This window comes from Bos mutus, chromosome 24, assembly GCF_027580195.1.
Source record: "Bos mutus isolate GX-2022 chromosome 24, NWIPB_WYAK_1.1, whole genome shotgun sequence".
Classification (NCBI taxonomy): Eukaryota; Metazoa; Chordata; class Mammalia; order Artiodactyla; family Bovidae; genus Bos; species Bos mutus.
In genome coordinates this window covers 25156995-25177518 of record NC_091640.1, presented here as the reverse complement: position 1 = coordinate 25177518, position 20524 = coordinate 25156995, and the positions used below count along the sequence as shown (strand labels likewise).

General features: G+C 33.9%; 1 protein-coding gene across 4 annotated transcripts in view; it reads left to right on the top strand.

Annotated features, from left to right (window-relative positions):
* Positions 1 to 19636, top strand: part of RNF138 (ring finger protein 138) — a 39815-nt gene extending 20179 nt beyond the window's left edge. For 2 of the 4 annotated variants that reach the window (XM_070361605.1, XM_070361608.1), the window contains 6 exons: positions 4755 to 4920; positions 6660 to 6775; positions 13335 to 13391; positions 16059 to 16170; positions 17769 to 17876; positions 19427 to 19636. In XM_070361605.1, coding sequence (XP_070217706.1) covers positions 4755 to 4920; positions 6660 to 6775; positions 13335 to 13391; positions 16059 to 16170; positions 17769 to 17876; positions 19427 to 19495 — 628 coding nt within the window. In that variant the 3' untranslated portion in view covers positions 19496 to 19636. The remainder of the gene's footprint in view (positions 1 to 4754; positions 4921 to 6659; positions 6776 to 13334; positions 13392 to 16058; positions 16171 to 17768; positions 17877 to 19426) is intronic. The other 2 variants (XM_070361606.1, XM_070361607.1) reach the window with 2 other exon arrangements.
* Positions 19637 to 20524: the final 888 nt, after the last annotated feature.

Genomic DNA, 20524 nt, shown 5'->3' with positions numbered 1-20524 from the left:
TGCTCTTATTTTTATGATTTCTTTCCATTAACTTTGGGGTTCTTCTTTTCTTCCTTTTCTAGTTGCTTTACATTTGAAGTTAGGTTGCTTATTTGATGTTTCTCTTGTTTCCTGAGGTAAGCTTGTATTGCTGTGAACTTCCCTTTTAGCACTGCTTTTACTGAATCCCATAGGTGGTGTTGTGTGTTTTCGTTTTCATTTGTTTCTGTGCATATTTTGATTTCCTTTTTGATTTCTTCTGTGATCAGTCGGTTATTCAGGAGCGTATTGTTTAGCCTCCATATGTTTGTGTTTTTTGTAGTTTTTTTTTTTTTTTTTCCTTTCTGTAGTTGATATCTAATCTTACAACGTTGTGATCAGGAAAGATGCTTGAAATCATTTCATTTTTAAAATTTACCGTGGCTAGATTTGTGGCGCAGGATGTGATCTCTCCTGGAGAATGATCCGTGTTCACTTGAGAGAAAGGTGAAATCCACTGTTTTTGGATGAAATGCCCTGTAGATATCAACTAGATCTAATTGGTCCATTGTATCATTTAGAGCTTGTGTTTCCTTGCTAATTTTCTGTTGGTTGTTTTATCCATAGGTGTAAGTGGAGTATTAAAGTCCCCCACTATTACTATGCTACTGTTAATTTCCCCTTTCATACTTGTTAGCATTTGCCTTACATATTGAGGTGCTCCTATGTTGGGTGCATATATGTTTATAATTATTATATTATATTCTTGGGTTGATTCCTTGATCATTGTGTAGTGTCCTTCTTTGTCTCTTGTCATAGTCTTTAAAGTCTACTTTATCTGAGTATTGCTGTTCCTACTTTTTTTTGGTCTCCAATATCTTTTTCCAGCCCCTCATTTTGTCTGTATGTGTCCCTAGGTTTGAGGTGGGTCTCTTGTAGACAGCATATTGTTTTTGTATCCATTTGGTTCCCTGGTGGCTCAGTGGTAAATCATCTGCTTGCAATGCAGGAGACCTGGGTTCGATCCTGGTTGGAAAGATAGATATGCTCAGTTGAGTATACAGTAGAGAGCCCAGATAGGCTTTTGGTTTGTTTTATTTTAGGTCCTGTTAGAAGATAATTTAGTTATTTTTATAAGTTTAAACATATTTACCCCTGTTTTTACTCCTAATTGAGAAAATTTAATTCCAGCTCAGTGAATTTTTTTCATACAGAGCACATCTGTGTATTCAACACCCATGTCAAACAACTAAACTCCAGGACTCCATCACCAGCACTTTAGAAACTCCTCACTTCTCTGAGCTGTATATCCCATTTCTTCAGGACACAGTGGTTTTGACTTTTAACAGTAGTCTTACCTGCTCTTTGATCTTTATAAGAGTAGAATCATGCACTTTGTAGTCTTTCATATCTGGCTTCCAAAGCTCAACATTGTTCATCTGAATTCATTCTCATTGCAGTATATTAGAGTTTCCATTTTGTGGATATGCTATAATGCTTATGCATTATTCTGTTGATGGACATTTGTGTTGTTGGCTGTTACATATAGTGTGGCAGTGAACTTCCCAGGACATTTCTTCTGATCATATATGCAAGTCAGTTGGGTATATACTTTGGAGTGAAATTACTGGTCTGTAATTGTGTGTGCTAAGTTGATTCAGTCGTGTCTGACTCTTTGCAATCCCATGGACTGCCCACCGGGCTTCTCTGTCCATGAGATTCTCCAGGCAAGAATACTGGAGTAGGTTGCCATCCCCTTCTCCAGGGGATCTTCCTGATGTAGGGATTAAACTCTAATCTCTTGAGGTTCCTGCATGGCAGGCAGATTCTTTACTGTTGAGCCATGGGGGAAGCCCACTGGTCTATATTAGATTCTGCCAAATGGTTGTATTAATCTTCAAAATATTCATATCAGTTTATACTTTTATAACATCGAATGCAAATTTAGGTTGGTTTCACATCATCCTCAACACTTGGTATTTTCCACTTTTTTCATTTTGGTCACTCTGGTGGGTATGTAGTGTCATCAGATTGATACTATTTTAGATATTGAATAAGTGTACTTTGAAATTGTGCTTTATTTTATTTACTCCCCCCATACAACTTTTGTTTGTACATCAGGTTTCAAAAAATCTTTTAATATTCTGTGTTTATATTTTATTTGTAGTTAATTGTTAAGTTAGCCAGCATATTGACTAATTTACTTGCTGATAGTTATTCTAACCTGCTTCATTTTGTTCACTCATGCTCCATCAATTTTATGCATGGTTATCTTTTTTGTAATGAATTTTGTTGATACGAACTTAGTTTCAATTTTTCAAAACAATAATTTTTTATGTGTATCTATTGATGGCTGTATTGGGGCTTTGTTGCTGTGAGGGCACTTTTTTCCTAATTGTGGTGAGTGGGAGCTACTCTCCAGTTGCGGTGTGCAGGCTTCTCATTGCTGTGGCTTCTCTGGTGAAGCGTGAGAAGCCATGTCTGTTCTTTGGTAGTTGCTGCACATTGACTCTTTAGTTGCGGCACATGGGCTCAGTAGTTGTGGCTCCTGGGCTCCAGAACACAGGCTTAGTAGTTGTGGCACATGGGCTTAGTTGCTCTGTGGCAGGTGGGATCTTCTTGGATCAGGATGGAACCTGTGTCTCCCACATTGGCAGGTGGATTCTTTAGCACTGAGCCACTAGGGAAGCCTGGCAGTTTCAATTTTTATTTAAAGAGAAATGTTAAGCTTAATAGTTTGGTGATGGCTTTACCTTTATCTCTTTAATTACTATTTCTTTTTGTTAGTTTACTAGACTCAGCTTCTATAACATTATTTACTCTTAGTTCTTCTGGTTCTTTGAACCTTCCTTTAAATGTTTTTATTTCTCTAGATTGTTTCTTTAGTGTTTGTCTCATCTTGTCTGCTCTCCAAATATTCCCCCTAATTTTCATATCCATCTTTCTACTTGTTTACTGGATATTGTGCATTGAGGTTTTTGTAGGTGTTTTAAATTTGTACTTTTCTGTCAAACCAACTTTTCCAGTATTTCTCAACTTGGTTAATACTGTCACCTTTTACTCACTCGTCTCTTCCAGTGTTTCTTAACTTGGTTAATACAGTTACTTTTTACTCAGTCTTCAAAATCAGAAATGCTTTTCTTTTTCATTCTCCCACAAGTAATTGTCAAAAAGTCATATTTTATTTTTTAACTTAGGACATTCCCTTCATACAGGATCATAGACACTGATAACTGTGTTTCTAAAATAGTGATCCTCTATTCCTCCTTCCTACCTCTCCCTTAATGTAGACTGTATCATGGTCTAGACTATTGTTCCAGTTAGTCTTATGAGCTTTTTTTTGTCTGACTCTTCCTCTCCTTTTTTCTTTTTAACCGTCCCTCTGATTAAAGAATGCAAACATTGAAATAAAGAATTAAAATATGTTGTACTAAAAATTTACCAAAAAATGTAAAATTTCAGTTTTTAATTTAAACAATTAAACTTAAAGATGATGGTTTTTAAAGCTGAAAATGTCATTAAGAGTTTTGGAACACCTTCAGTAAGGATTTTGTTATTTATTTACAAGTTGCAGTTTAGAAATACAGAGCACTTATAAATTTTTCTCTCCTTTATGTCTGCGTATTATTATTATTTTTAAAAACTAGTGTTTTGACAACTGAAAAAAAAATCTCCCATCTAGTTTGTTTTGCATTTCTTTGACTCTTGTTTATGATGAGTATTTTTAATGTTTTAATGTATTGTGATCTCTTCTGTGCTACCTTAGTGATGTTACCTTATATTTATTGAGCACTTTCCTGACTGTCAAAAATACTGTAGTAAGTGTTTTTATACATGTAATAAGACTGCATGACCTGTCTTAATCCTCTGAACAAGCCTGCCAAGTATACATAGAAACATTATTGTATGTGTGAGGAAACTGATTTTAAAGAAGAGTCACTTGTTCAATGCTACATAGTTGAGAAACTCAGAGTGATATGTTATCATACTTTTATCTCTCAACTTTTGATAGTATAGATGTGAAAGATTTGTATTTGTATTTATAGGGGTTTGGATTAAATGATTCTGGACCCCAGATAGAGATGGCTGTGATTTTTATCTGTTTTTTCTAAAAGCAAGAGGTTCAGCTTTGGTATTTGTTTAGGTTAGGGGAGAAGATTTTGGTGAATTTGGTTGCAATTAGAATGTTGGTTTTATATATTTAGAACTGGATGGATTCTCAAGTATTTCTCAAATCATGTTCCATTGCATATTGTGGGAATTTTCATATATCCTGACCACAAAAGTTTGGGCATCATTTGGTTTCTGTAGCAGAGAAACCTTAATAGCTTTGAATACTTCAGTTTCTGAAAAAGTTTCTGTAGGAGACATATTCATATCATGTAGAACAACATCTTGAAGTATATCAGTTTGAGACAAAAGCTCATGTGTGGTCCATTCTCTTATTTTGTTAGGGAAGGAAATGGAGACCCATTGTGATTAAGTGTGTCGCCTAAAAATCACACAGCTGCTAAGCAACACAGGATAGGATTCAGTCATTCTTTTGTACCATGCTTTCTCTGATTTTTCCTGTATTATGTTAAAAGTTAAAAGACTTATGTGTAGTTTCTTTTATATTCCCATCTAGTCCAGACACTAGTTTTATACTGAGAAATTAATATATAGTTTTAAAAATTCTAGGTTTATTCACATACAAATACCCTAGCATTATTACGTATTCATAACTGCTGTCTTTAATCATCAAAATGAAAAGAGTACTTTTTCCTATAGTAACGTGTCACATATGTTTGGTTTAGTTTTTGTAGAAAGTGTTTCCTGACTGCAATGAGAGAAAGCGGAATACATTGTCCCCTCTGTCGTGGAAATGTGACTAGAAGAGAGAGAGCATGTCCTGAACGGGCCTTAGACCTTGAAAATATCATGAGGAAATTTTCTGGTAGCTGCAGATGCTGTGCAAAACAGGTAGAGTAAATGTGATGTAGTTCTTTGAAAGTCAAACTTCTGTTTTGAGATTTCTGATTGAATTATCTTGGTGTGTACTGTTCTGAAGAAAAATTATTTAGGTTGGGAACAGGGTAAAAAAGGCCAGAAAAGTTATGGCTGTAGATCTTTCTAGATAATAAACTTACTGAGAACAGAGACCAGAAGATATGTCCTTGAATTTGCCATAATGTTTAGCATGGCATTTTTTCAAAGTAATCACTCTTGATTTACCTACTAAATGAACTGAATGAACAAACTGCCATTTAACTCCCTTAAACCCCGTTTCTGGTACACTTTGAGCTCGTAAGTAGTTTTTCTGGTAGCATTATTACTGTCATTTTGCCTGTAGAAATGGGCCAAATGGATTATGTAGTCAAGGGGAACTCTCTAACTGCCCACTCTCCTTGGATATTTATGTGTTTATCTAAAAAAATCACTAAGTATTTGGCAGAAAACTCCTTACTTTTTAAGGAACAGATGGGAAAAATCAGGTATTGGCAAATAACCGACATTAATTCTCCAATCTGGATTTTATTTTGTCTTTTGGAGACGGAGTGAAATGGTGAGAGGTAGTTAGGCTTTGAGTATATTGGTTTATTTATAGATTTATCACAGCCACTTTCTCAAACAGCAAATAAAGTCTTTGAGCAAAACCAATTGCTGTTTTATGCATTCACACAAGACATACCTGATTTTCCATCTCTTTGAGGGAGGTGTTAACTGACAAGGCAATGAAGTGAAGTTGGAAAATATACTTGAGATTTCTGGCTCTGCTCCTTAGAGAGAAACTGAAAAATGTTCCAAGTGTTAATTTGGGAACTTGGTTTTTTAAAGCATTTTCTAACTCTGCCAGGTTACAGTAGTTAAAGAAAGAAAAATATGCCTAGTGCCATGAGGCAACTTCTTAATACTTTTAATATTATTTTGTGTCTATTAATAGTATTTTTAGAAGTATAAAATTATTTATTAATTTTGTTTATGGACTGTTGGACTCATCTACATTTTCTCTGCATCTAATGGACAGAAACTTATTTTTAGAGTTAATTTACTTAAAAAAAAAATCTCTTGTTTAAATGGATTATTTACTTACCTGTTTTTGTCTTATTTTTTTCCTCTTGTTGGCAGTGTCTCAAATCTTAATGAATTCTCTTTTAAACTAAAAGTCACAATACGTTAAAGATTTTTAAATTTTTTTTTAATATGGTGAAAATGCATAATGTAAAATAGCCTTTTCTTAGTTTTTTTTTAATAAGTGAAAGATCATGGTAAACCTTATTTTTTATATAATAAACATCTACATATACTTCCATTTGCTAAGAAAACATGATATGTATATGATATATATGTATTATATATATGTACACACATATATACACAATTTAATGAGGCATCAAGTGAACAATTAGTGCAGTATTATGAATGGTAATGTAGAAAACACACCATTTTTAAGTGTACAGTACAGTGGTATTAAGTACATTCACTGCATTGTGTAACAGTCACCACTATCTATTTCCAGAATTTTTTCATCATCCCAAACAGAAAATCTGTACCTGTTAACTTGTAACTTGCTGTTCCCCTGCCCTTCCATCTTCCCCACCCCATCTAGTAACCTATGTTCTACATTATATCTCTGAATTCTCTTCTGCCTTATATAAATGGCATCATATAATGTTTGTTCTTTTGAAAGTCACATTGCTTTTTTAATCAATAATTTACAGATTAAATTCTATCGCATGAGACATCATTACAAATCTTGTAAGAAGTATCAAGATGAATATGGTGTTTCTTCTATCATTCCAAACTTTCAGATCTCTCAAGATTCAGTAGGAAACAGGTAAGCAATATTTATTTTTATAGTTAAAATGAAAATTTGGGGGAGGCTATGTAAGATATTTTTTGTTTTATTTATGTGTGTTTATGTTTTTAAATTGCCTGTCTTCATAAGTTTGACACATGTTAAATTGAATCTGGGAAATTGACTTTGTGCTCATCTTAAGCTTAAGTAAAAATTATTTTAAGAAAATTTACATGTCTGAGTGAAAAACAGATTTGTGAATTGAAGGTGTTGTCTTTTGCAGCTGAAATTACTTGAAAACTAGAGGAAATCCCTTTTCAGTAATGTGTTTGCAAACTAGAATCTTTTTACTAGTTGTTTGAAATCTTTATTTTGGTAAAACATGTCATGTAAAAGTGAGACTTGGTACTATTATTAGTTCTATGTTAGTCTCAATTCTTTTAAAGCTAGGTTTTGGTTTGATATGTATCTTATTGTATCAGGTTTATGTATATTAAACATTTTTATGAAATGTATTTATGCATAAGAATGGCCAGAATGCACACGTGTGGTTTAAAAGTTAGTTGCAAAGCAAATCCCTGGTTATTCACTAACCCAAATCAAAAATTATATAGCATTTTCCAGCCCCTTAGAGTCTCCTTGAACTCATTTGAACTCATTTGAACCCCATACTCCCAGAGATAACCACTATCCTCTTTTTCGGGTTATTCATTCTTTTGTTTTCTTTATGGTATTATCACCCATGCGTGTATCTCTAAATGAGATGTTTAATTTTTTAAAAAATCAACAGCAAGCACACACAATTGTGTAAAGAAAGGCAGTATTGGCAGTTTTATAGAAAGACTCCCAGGAGACGATATGTTAAGCAAAGTCTTTAAGATTTTATTTTAGTAGCATTTCATTTTACATGTTGCTAATTTTCAGTTATTTAACCACTCTTAAGCGCTCATAGTATAATAAAGCTTCTTCTCAACTCCTTAGTTAAAACTGTTCTGGTAAAGGTTTTTAATAATTTTTTGGTTACTTGTTTTTTAGATTACTAGTCTTTTCATTTTACTTGGCTCAGTGTCATTGGATGAAATTGGTCACTCCTATTTTGTGATTTTTTTTCTTTTTATCCCCTTAGGTTCATTCCTTCTGATTTTTTTTTTTTTTAAGTTATACTTCTGCTGTATTGGAATTACTCAACAATTTTTTATTAACTCAGTAGATTATTCTTAAGTGCAGGGATTATCTTTGTCTTGTTCAACAATCATGTCTCTGTCTCTTAGCAAAGTTCCTAGTGTATGATTTGGGTAGTCATTACTTGTTAAATAACTCAGTTTTCTTCTCATGAGACTTGCCTTCTTCCCTCTTATTCCCCAGATCCCGCTGGTCATAGGTAATAGCAGTATTCTTTATCTGTATTCTTCTTCTGCCCTACTGTCTCTTCCCCATCAAGTCTCCATCATCTCTCGCTTGAACAACAGAGTATTCTTTTACTTGGTGGTCCTCCACTAGTCTGTTCTGCATGCTGTTGTCAAAGTGTATTTCAGAAGTGTAGCTCTGACCTTTTTCTCTTTGTAGCTTCCCTCTGTACCTTGTCAATGACTTCCCATGCCCCATAGCAGTGTTCCTCATCCTGAATTCCGTGAACTACCTAAACTGCCATTGTGTGTGTATGTACTATGTGTGCATTTTTCTGGAGAGAGAATATCAAAATTCTCAAGGAGTTCAATGATCTAATTCAGCAACTAGCTTAATAAGACAAAATCCCTTATTCTAAAGCCCTTTCTTATTTGCACTCACATTTCTTTTTTAGTCTTTGTCCTTCTTGGTTACTCATTACTGCATCATATGCCTTAGCTATGTTGAATTATTCCCACCATATCCTTTCCATTCTTGAGAAACAGAATAACTTAGTTGTTAAATATGAAGGCTTGGAACCAGACTGCCTGGGTACCAGACTCTTTCCTTTACTAATTGTATGAGTTTGGCAAGAAAGTATACCTCAGTTTTCTCATTTGGTTGAAAGAGAAAGGGGTAGTGATGATACTACTAAACACCTTATTGGATTGGGAGTCAATAAATAGGTCAATACAAGTAAAACAATGAATGTTAAGCTTTTTTTTTTTTCTTTCTTGTTTTCTGTTTTGGTCACACCACGCAGCTTGTGGAATCTTAGTTCCTTGACCAGGGATTGAACCTGCAGTCTCAGCAGTGAAAGTCCCAGAGTCCTAACCACTAGTTTTGAAAGTTTCTCAGTCGTGTCTGACGCTCTGCGACCCCATGGGCTTAGTCCCTGGAATTCTCCAGGCCAGAATACTGGAGTGGGTATCCTTTCCCTTCTCCAGGGGATCTTCCCAACCCAGGAATCAAACCCAGGTTTCCCACATTGCAGACAGATTCTTTACCAACTGAGCCACAAGGGAGGCCCCCTAACCACTGGACCTCCAGAGAGTTTCCTAAATATTAGTTTTAAATTATCATCATCATCATAATCATCGTCATTGCCTCACCTCCACACTTTCGCCACCATTCTAACCCATACACTTTGTCAGCTAGTGGACTTTTTCTTCTCTTAGAAAACTTAGACCAAGTGTTAGTTACTCTGAAGTCTTTCTTGTTTACTTGTCTGTCTTTTTTTAATCTAGTATTAATAGAATGGGCTTCCTAGTCTTATTCATGATGTTTATATCCTGTGCATTTGTTTTGGATGTATAATGTGAGGTAGGAAAAGTTTTCCCCAGGTGATAACCATTTGTCCTAGTACCATTCATTGAGGAGTCCATTGTTTCCCACTGATTTCTTTCTTTTTTTTTTCACTGTGCGTCTGCTAGGTACCACATATTTTATTTATTTATTTATTTTATTTTATTTTATTTTTAAACTTTACAATATTGTATTAGTTTTGCCAAATATCGAAATGAATCTACCACAGGTATACCTGTGTTCCCCATCCTGAACCCTCCTCCCTCCTCCCTCCTCATACCCTCCCTCTGGGTCGTCCCAGTGCACCATCCCCAAGCATCCAGTATCGTGCATCGAACCTGGACTGGCGACTCGTTTCATACATGATATTATACATGTTTCATTGCTATTCTCCCAAATCTCCCCACCCTCTCCCTCTCCCACAGAGTCCATAAGACTGATCTATACATCAGTGTCTTATACTTACCTGGCAGGGGAGATACCATGATCACGAAGGTGGTTTTCCCAGGGCGAGGCTTACCCATTGCACTCCCACTGATTTCTGATGCCATTTTGGTCCTATACATCTCTGTTCTGTTGTGTTGCTTCATTTATTCCTCAAGAACCATGTTACATTAATTATTGTGGCTTCAACAATAGGTTTTAATATCAGATCAGCTAGGGAAAGTTCTCCTTATTGTACTTATTAAATTGTTTCTCTTATTTTTAGCTCTTTGCTATTCCACATGAATTTTAGGATCAGACTTTTGAGCTTCCAAAAAATCTCTGTAGAGATTTTAATTGGCAGCATTGTTTGAATTTACTGAAATTGTATATTAATTTGGAGAGAACTGGCATCATATGATACTTATTTTTCCCACCGTTTCCCATCTGTTTGTCTCTCCATTTAAAAAAATGCACTAAAAGAAGTCAATTTAGAGCACACATGAATATGTTCTAGTATATCGTTTCCTGGCTTCCCAGGTCGTGCTAGTGGTAAAGAACCTGCCTGCCAGTGCAGGAGACTCAAGAGACATGGGTTCAATGCCTGTGTTGGGAAGACCCCCTGGAGAAGGAAATGTCAACCCACTCCAGTGTTCTTTCCTGGAGAATCCCATGGACAGAGGAGCCTGGTGGGCTGGAGTCCTTGAGGGATGGCAAAGAGTTAGACACAACTGAGCGCACACACACACACATCTTTTCCTAGTAGTAGTGACAGTGAAAATGTTAGTTGCTAGGAAAGCCTTTAGTTTTTGTTGCTGTACAAATAGATCTTTTTTTCTTGTTTTGTAATCTAAATGGCTATTACTAGTGAATAGGAATATTAAGGATTTTTATGTAATTTTGTATTTAGAAACCTTGGTGACTAGTTGTAATAGTTCTAAATAATTTTCCTGTGTATTCTTTTGGATTTATTACATAGAAACTTATTTAGTTTGTCAGTGCAATTTTGTTTCTTACTGCTTTATTTCATACTTGATTTATTGCATTAAATAGGATCTTTATCAGTATTAAATAACAGGTACCTTTTAAAAATTCTTGATTTTAGTGGGAATGTGTCTAAAATTTTATTATTAAGTATAGTTTACTACTTAATGAACTACTATAGTTTTTTAACATAGATATTCTTCATCTGTTCTGTGGTTTCTGTCATCCTGAATTTTAAGATTTCTCCATTGAATAGTTCTTACTCAAATTAGAATCTTTAATGTGATTATAAAAGTATATGTGTCTGGCTCCATTCCCAGATAGTCTGCTATTTAAGTTTAGGCATTGTATTTTTAAAAGCATTGTGGGTGATCAGAGGGTTTTTTGCTTTTGTTTCCATTTATGGAGGTTGAATTTTATTGAATGGTTTTTCTGTATCAGATAAAATGATTGTTTTTTAAAAATTGATATATGGTTTCCAGTAATAGATATTCTGTTGTTGAGCTCATTTGTACGTTTCTAGAATATATGAGTAGGCAACCAGTAGTAGTGTAGGCATGATATAGTCAGGAAGGGCTAGAACGATGATGATAACTAAGTAATAATGGAAAGTAGAGAAACTGTAAGAGGAGGTAGAGGGGAAAAGCATTTTAAAAGGGCATTAACTTTGATATTAAAGTGCTTCAAATTGGAAGTTTTGTGATGCGTATCCTACCAGTGAAAAAAATTGAGAATATACTCCCAGTATATGTGTGTTTAAGGTTAAGCATGTATTTTATAGTACTGATTGATACTTTATTTTATAAAACATGCAAATGCTTAAGATGAAAAAGGTACTTTAAAGAGAAGTTTGCACAGCAGAAACCATCACAAAATTTTTAAGCAATTTTCCACCAATTAAAAAATGTTTGCTTTGTTTAATGGTATAAAATATTTTCATTCTTAAAGTTTTAATACTGTTTTTATTGAAAACAATATTGCTGACTCTGATTTCTAAAATTTCTTAAAATCTTGATTTAATACAGTGACAATAATTTAAAGATTTGGATTTAGATCCAAATCTTTAGATTATTGATACTTGGTCTTGATGACTATCATGGCTGAAAAAGATAGCTACAACACACAAAATAACAGATCCAAATGGAAGAAATATGTCATAGGTTGAGATTCCTGTATTTTTAAATCCTGTTTGATAAATCTCAGAAGGGCTTTTGTTGAAATTTTTATCTTTTTTGATGTTATAGTTCTTACAAACCATTTGGAAGTTTTTATAATGTTTTATAAGGGTATGTTCAAAACCCAATGATTATATTTATTTGGAAGATTTGAAAACAGTTTAAAAATCTGTTACCAAGTATAGATATGAGACTTAAAAAAACAAGTGACATCCTGTTTTTGCTAAAGTCATAACATCCTTTTAATGAATGTAATCTCCATAGTTTAAATTTATTTTAAAAGCAGTTTTTAGTTTCTACCTTTAGCTGCAGAAACAGATTAATAACTGCTAAAAAGATACAAAATAATGGTTAGTAGTCTTCTAAAAAGCTTCTGAAATCAGGGAAGCTTCCTTGTGGAGAATATGTGTGGAGACACAACAACAGTATTTTCCCAGAAGGGAAATGACTGTCATTGGAGAACATCTGTTAGGTAGATGATACAGTATTGCTTGTCATTCTGTTAAAAGAAAAATGAATAATCAGTTTTCTAAGCTTTACAACTCTTTAACTCATACTCAGATGTAAGCAAAGCTCTTGTGTGGTACAGTTTTTTGGTCCACTGCCTATCTCATTTTTATTTTAATGTTTCTGCTATTGAAAGGTCTTGTTTTTATAAAATTGACTACATTGATGAAATTCTGTAATGCATAGGTGACAATCCCCATAGCATGCCCACCTTTCTCAGGATTTTCTCTAATACTGCAAGTGACACATGACACTGGCATGGGGTCCGAGTGAGGACATCAAGTTATTCTCTATGTTAAATGTCAGAAAGCCTAGTTCCTTTTTGGAAAATATAAACAGTGAACATTCAAATATTTTCTTAACCTGCTCCATTTTGTATGCTGCAACCCTAAGCTATGTGCTAGTTACAAGCCAGAAAGTTCACAAATTCTTGATCCTGCCCCAGCATTCAAAAACTTACTAGTCCAGGTAGAGGTAGAGTCTCTTAATTTGAAAGTCTAAAGGACCTGGGGAAATATTCATGCTGTGGATTTAATATAATTCTGCAGAATTCTGTATTCTCTATACTTTTGTAACTATATCTAAGTTAAGTTTTAGAGGATATGATAAGGACATCATAAGCAGTCTTCTTACCAGAATTTATTTAAAAAATAATTAATGCCATAATTATATCATAGTTCAAACTATTTGAAGTTCAGGCTTTTCAAACAAATTCAGACTAGTTGTCTTCATTAGCACGTAATGAATCTGTATCGTGCTTTATTACTTGAGGTATTAACTTGTCTTCCCTCCCCCACCCCCCACCAATTATTCTTTAGTAACAGGAGTGAAACATCTGCATCTGATAACATAGAAACTTACCAAGAGAATACAGGGTAAGCTTTGGAAATTTCTATTACTTTAGTAAATAATACCTATCACTTTGTACTGATGGATTTTTATTTTTTAATTTATTTTTATTTTAATTAAAAAATTATTTATTTTAGTTGGAGGCTAATTACTCTACAACACTGTGGTAGTTTTTGCCATACATTCACATGAATCACATGTGTCCCCATCCTGAACCCCCCTCCCACCTCCCTCCCCATTCTGTCCCTCAGGGTCATCCCAGTGCACCAGCCCTGAGCACCCTGTTTCATGCGTCAAACCTAGACTGGCAATCTGTTTCACATATGATAATATACATGTTTAAATGCTATTCTCTCAAATCATCCCACCCTTGCCTTCTCCCACAGAGTCCAAAAATCTCTTTATATCTGTGTCTCTTTTGCTGTCTCGCATATAGGATCATCGTTACCATCTTTCTAAATTCCATATATATGCGTTAATATACTGTATTGGTGTTTCGCTCTGTATAATAGGCTCCAGTTTCATCCACCTCATTAGAACTGATTCAAATGCATTCTTTTTAATAGCTGAGTAATATTCTACTGTATATATGTACCACAGCTTTCTTATCTGTTTGTCGAAATCAATTCCCCTAAAGTCAGGAACAAGACAAGGATGCCCACTCTCACCACTACTATTCAACATAGTTTTGGAAGTTTTAGCCACAGCAATCAGAGAAGAAAAAGAAATAAAAGGAATCCAGATAGGAAAAGAAGTAAAACTCTCACTGTTTGCAGATGACATGATCCTCTACGTAGAAAACCCTAAAGACTCCACCAGAAAATTACTAGAGCTAATCAATGAATGTAGTAAAGTTGCAGGATACAAAATTAACACAGAAACCCGTTGTATTCCTATACACTAACAATGAGAAAACAGAAAGAGAAATTAAGGAAACAATTCCATTCACCATTGCACCAAAAAGAATAAAATACTTAGAAGTAAAGCTACCTAAAGAAACAAAAGACCTATGTATAGAAAACTATTAAACACTGATGAAAGAAATCAAAGATGACACAAATAGATGGAGAAATCTACCATGTTCATGAATTGAAAGAATCAATATAGTGAAAATGAGTATACTACCCAAAGCAATCTATAGACTCAATGCAGTCCCTATCAAGCTACCAACGGTATTTTTCAGAGAACTAGGACAAATAATTTCACACTTTGTATGGAAATACAAAAAAACCTCGAATAGCCAAAGCAGTCTTGAGAAAGAAGAATGGAACTGGAGAAATCAACCTGCCTGACTTCAGGCTATACTACAAAGCTACAGCCATCAAGACCAGTATGGTACTGGCACAAAGACAGAAATATAGATCAGTGGAACAAAATAGAAAGCCCAGAAATAAATCCACACATCTATGGACACCTTATATTTGACAAAGGAAGCAAGAATATACAATGGAGAAAAGACAGTCTCTTTAACAAGTGGTGCTGGGAAAACTGGTCAACCACTTATAAAAGAATGAAACTAGAATACTTTCTAACACCATATACAAAAATAAACTCAAAATGGATTGAAGATCAAAATGTAAGACCAGAAACCATAAAACTCCTAGAGGAAAACATAGGCAAAACACTCTGACGTAAACCATAACAGGATCCTCTATGACCCACCTCCCAGAGTAATGTAAATAAAAGCAAAAATAAACAAATGGGACCTAATTTAAGCTTTTGCACTATGAAGGAAACTATAGGCAAGGTGAAAAGACAGCCTTCAGAATGGGAGAAAATAATAGCAAATGAAGAAACTGACAAAGAATTAATCTCAAAAATATAAAAGCAACTCCTGCAGCTCAATTCCAGAAAAATAAATGACCCAATCAAAAAATGGGCCAAAGAACTAAACAGACATTTCTCCAATGATGGATTTTTAAATTAAAAATTTTAAATTGTTAAGTCTTGAGACATAATGCTGGTATTTAGCAGTTTAGAAAGGCATCAGTTGCTTTACGGATCCAATTAAATTGGAAGTAGTTAGCTTTTCTGTGTCACTGTGGTCAGGTTTCTTCCATGCATAATTTATGCAAAGTTGTCGATATTGAACTGTCCCTTGCTGAAATTAAGGGATTAAAAGGTATTGATGTATGATCCTCAAAATATTTTGAAATGTTGATCATTCTGATAATTGATGTTTTCATTTTTCTGTGAATTTTGTGTGTATATTCTTAGAAACTAGGATAAATTAAAGTTATATACCATATTTATGGAAGTCTTTAAAAAATTTTAATTTCCTAGATATGGTGTTTCCATACTGGGACACCATGGAATATTTAAAATTTTCAAGGGATATACAGTGATATATACTGGTTACATTAATGACTGAATTAAGTTGTTCAGATCTCCTTAATAAATGGGACAACTGGGTTTGTTTTTCTTTTTGTTAAGGCCTATTTTAGAGGCACCATGAAAAAGTTTCCTAGACAATAAGAGAACTGTAAACTGAGATTGTTTGGGAATATCTCTTGTAGGTTATTTATTGAAAACATAGTTTTCAAAAAATGAGAGAATCTTTGATTTGATCAAAGATTTAGTTTAATAATTGTAACTTTTAAAGAAAGAAATAATAATTGATCAAAAAATAGGAGTACATCATTCTTACATTACAATTTCAAATTCAGTATGCTTACTTTAAAATTGTTTTTTAGTTCTTCTGGGCATCCTACTTTTAAGTGTCCCTTGTGTCAAGAATCAAATTTTACCAGACAGCGTTTACTGGATCATTGTAACAGTAATCACCTATTTCAGATAGTTCCTGTGGTAAGTATGTGTGTTTACGACAGTCTTCTGTTTAAGGAATGCTGTTCTATTTATTTCCCTTCGTGTGTACAAGGGACAGTGGTTAATTTAAATTTGGATGGGACATTATCAGTAAGGTATATTTTGTCATCAAAAGATTGATAACTATGAAGCAAAATGAGATACTTAAAATTCTAGTAACTAGAAACTTCCCTGGCAGTCCAGTGGTTAAGACTCACCTTCCAGTGTGAGGTGGGTAGGGGTTCGATCCCTGGTCTGGGGTCTCTGAGATCCCACATACCTTATGGCCAAGAAACCAAAACATAAAACAGAAGCATATTGTAATAAATTCAGTAAAGACTAAAAATTGTCCACATCAAAACAAAAAAATCTTATTTAAAAAAAATCCCAGTAACTAACTTATAAGAAGAGAGAGGCTTATTGTGAGGGTAAAGTAAGAGAAGAGCAAAGTAAGGAAAAGAGCAAAGTAAGGAAAGGTGAACTGAGGACTCATTACTGAGGGGTAGCTTTGTAAATTGTATCTTTGCAGAATGGTGGTTCTAGTGGTAAAGAACCCGCCTACCAATGCAGGAGACGTTAGAGACGTGGGTTTGATCCCTAGGTCAGGAAGATTCCCCTGGAGAAGGAAATGGCAGCCTACTCCAGTATTCTTGCCTAGAGAGTCCCATGGGTAGAGGAGCCTGGCAGGATACAGTCCATAGGGTCACTTTAGGTGAGTGACCATTCCATAATGGTTATCCAGATCATTAAGATCTTTTTTGTACAATTCTGAGTATTCTTGCCACGTCTTCTTAATCTCTTCTGCTTCTGTTAGGTCCTTGCCTTTTCTGTCCTTGATTGTGCCCATCTTTGTATGAAATGTTACCTTGGTATCTCTTATTTTCTTGAAGAAATCTCTAGTCTTTCCCATTCTATTGTTTTCCTCTGTTTCTTTGCATTGTTCACCTAAGAAAGTTTTCTTACGTCTGTTTGTTGTTCCTTGGAACTCTTCATTCAGTTGGGTATATTTTTCCCTTTCTCCATTGCTTTTTGCTTTTCTTCTTTTCTCAGCTGTTTGTAAGGCCTCCTTAGATAACCATTTTGCCTTTTTGCATTTCTTAAACCACAATCACAGAAAGCTAACCAAAATGATCACATGGATCACAGCCTTGTGTAACTCAATGAAATCATGAGCCATGCGGTACAGGGCCACCCAAGACAGATTGGTCATGGTGGTGAGTTCTGACAAAATGTGGTCCATGGTGGGAATGGCAAACTACTTAAGTGTTCTTGCTTTGAGAGCCCCTTGAACAGAGATTACATACTGATTAATGATAATTGTCATTACAGTTGGTTAAGGCTGGATGTGGTGTTTTTGTTAAAAAGTAGAATAATCAGATTTAAGTAATAGAATATATAATATCTCTCTTTTTATTGTGTTGTGTCAGATTAGTATAATTTATCTAAGGTAATTTGGTCTAGAAATAATCTAGTCATGAAATTTGGCCCTTAGAAGTGCTTCATATAAAATTTTTTGGTAACATGTTGTTTTAATACTTTCAATAATAATGTTGAGTTATTTTCATTATTTTTTATTTGAAATATTCTGTTTCTTATAGACGTGTCCTATTTGTGTGTCTCTTCCTTGGGGAGATCCTAGCCAGGTTACTAGAAATTTTGTTAGTCATCTAAATCAAAGACATCAGTTTGATTATGGAGAATTTGTGGTAAGTGAATTTTTCAATATTAAGAAAATACTTTTTAAATATTGAAGTCACATTAACCTTTCAGTCTGGATGAGTTTTGAGGTGAAATACTGTATCATGTTGGATTGATAAAGAGCAAGTTCTGTTGATTTTATAATAACATAGGTGAACTTTGGTTTGTTTAAGTGGTGAATTTATTGTCCACCTCCTATACTAGAGAGGTTATTAATAGAGGATGAGCAAACCCCTGGATTAACAAGATGCTGATTTATATGAATATTATCTAGATTTAAGAAAAATTATACATGCTAGAAAAGTAAAGTTGGTATGACAGCTAGAGGATGTATTTCTTGTGTAGTGTAAGTAGCTTATAAACTCATAATATCTACATGTGAAAGACATTCTTTTTAAAAATGCAGAGCTTATTTATTAAGTAATGAAAGTGAGAGTGTTAGTCACTCAGTTGTGTCCGACTCTGCAACCCCATGGACTGTAGCCCACCAGACTCCTCTGTCTATGCAATTGTCCAGGCAAGACTAGTGAAGTGGGTCCCTTCTCTAGGGGATCTTCCTGACCCAGGGTAAAGCCAGGCTGAATAGCAGATTCTGGCCTTAGTTCACTGCTTTAACAGAATACGTGAGGGAAGTTATATAAAAATGGATCTCCAGAGCAAAGAATGAATTTAATTTTTTACTTCCAAAATGTGTCTTGATAGTTTAAAAAAATTAGATGACTTTTATTAATTATGAATTTGCATTTTATTCATCTTCAGTGAATTAAAAGTCTTATTAAGATTCAGCCTGATAAGAAATGGTACATACTTGTTTTCATGTTTAGGTGAGCACAGGCATGGGCATTTCTGAGATTGGCAGGAACAGAATTTACATTTCCTCTGCCCCTCCAGTGTTGAAATTACATTATTCTTGATATATATTTTTATTTTGTGTAATTTGTACTTTTTAGCGATACTGTATAAAAATAGTCAACTATATGTAGAATTCAGGTGTAGTCTGATAATTTTAGCATTTTTATGGTGTAATTATAGATTATTCTGAATTCTCAATGTAAGAAAGGTTACTGCATCTGGAGAATTACGTTTGGAAAAACAAAAATATATTTTGTGAACCACTTTTGATCTGATTGTCAGATTGTTTTACCTTGCCACAGAAGAACATTTAATTTTAATTATTTGAGATTGTAAAAGAGGAGGCCTATTTTAAAGCATCCATGGACCATAATTGAAAAGAAATAGAATTGTTTAAGTTAAGAAGTAATAGTATAATCAGATTGAGTGGACTTTAGTTGTAATCTTTATATTATGATTAAGATGCTGTTAATTCAGGTTAGCATCAGGCATTGTAACTCTCAAATTTCATTCTGTGCTGATCCTCTCTTGTTTATTAGTTATTTATAAATAGTTATAACTGAATTTTTAAATTTTAGTTCTTAAAGTTTATGTTATAAACAGTTTCAAGTATATGTAATGTGTATCAAGATGTGTAATGTATTGGGCAAAGTATTGAGTAATTGAATATGTTTTTCCTATTGACATGTTAATGTTACATTTTTAGAATCTTCAGCTAGATGAGGAAACCCAGTATCAAACTGCGGTTGAAGAATCTTTTCAAGTAAACATTTGAAGGCTGTAGACACCTCTGCATCTTTGTACCTGCAAGTGCCATCTTTAAGGAGAAAACTACAGGAAGTCACCATTTCAATAACTTGATGTGTATATTAATAAAAGTAATTCAGTCTATTGTTTTAGTTTTTTAATTGAAAAATAAAGGTGGGCCATGTAAAAACTTAATTCTTTTGATAAGTTAAAAGATAAAGCTTAGGACATTATCTTTATAAACATTAAAAGGATTATACTTCATTAATGGTGAAAAGAGAATCCCTAATGTACTTACCTTTTTTGCATTACATATTCTTGAATTTTCCTTGCTTTTGAAATTTGGTGCAGTTCCTCCCATTGACATTATTGTACACAGGTAACACCGTGCAAATTCTGAATGATGTGATTAATATAAACTAACAAAACTGAGCCAGTTATTTGAGTTGCAAATGGAGACTTGAAGTGCTAAATGAAACAATCCAAAGGAAACTTTTTTAAATACAGATTCTAGCTGAAGAATTCAACTATAAGGAAATTGTATTTATATAATGTTTAGTATTTTTGAAGACTAGTGAGATTTCTTTAATAATTTTAACTCTTCAAAAAGCAAAAGCTCATTGTATAGGTATTTCCTTTTTGCTGTTAGAAGGAAATATCTAGAGAAAAATTGATTTCTTTGGTGGACAAGTTGGTAATGTCAAATCTTGTTTGTTTGGCTGACTAATATGTAAGCCTAAAGTACAGTAAGCTGAATTACAGCTCTTTGGCCTCAGAATTTTTAGTAACAGAATTGCTGGTTAGCTACAATGAAACTTGTATTAGAAACTTGCAGTTGGTGATATTACATTCTCTCTATATATTTAAATGAGAGGTTTGACTTCATCTCAGTTTAGAAATTTGTTCAAAGCTAAAGATGTGTATGTATATATACATGCACTTTTGTATGTGTATATACACATATAAGCATGCAATTTGTCTGGTTATACGCAGAATTTCTATTAAGATTTTTAAAAGAAACTAATAATATGGGGTTGATGTGTTCATCTGAGTTGAT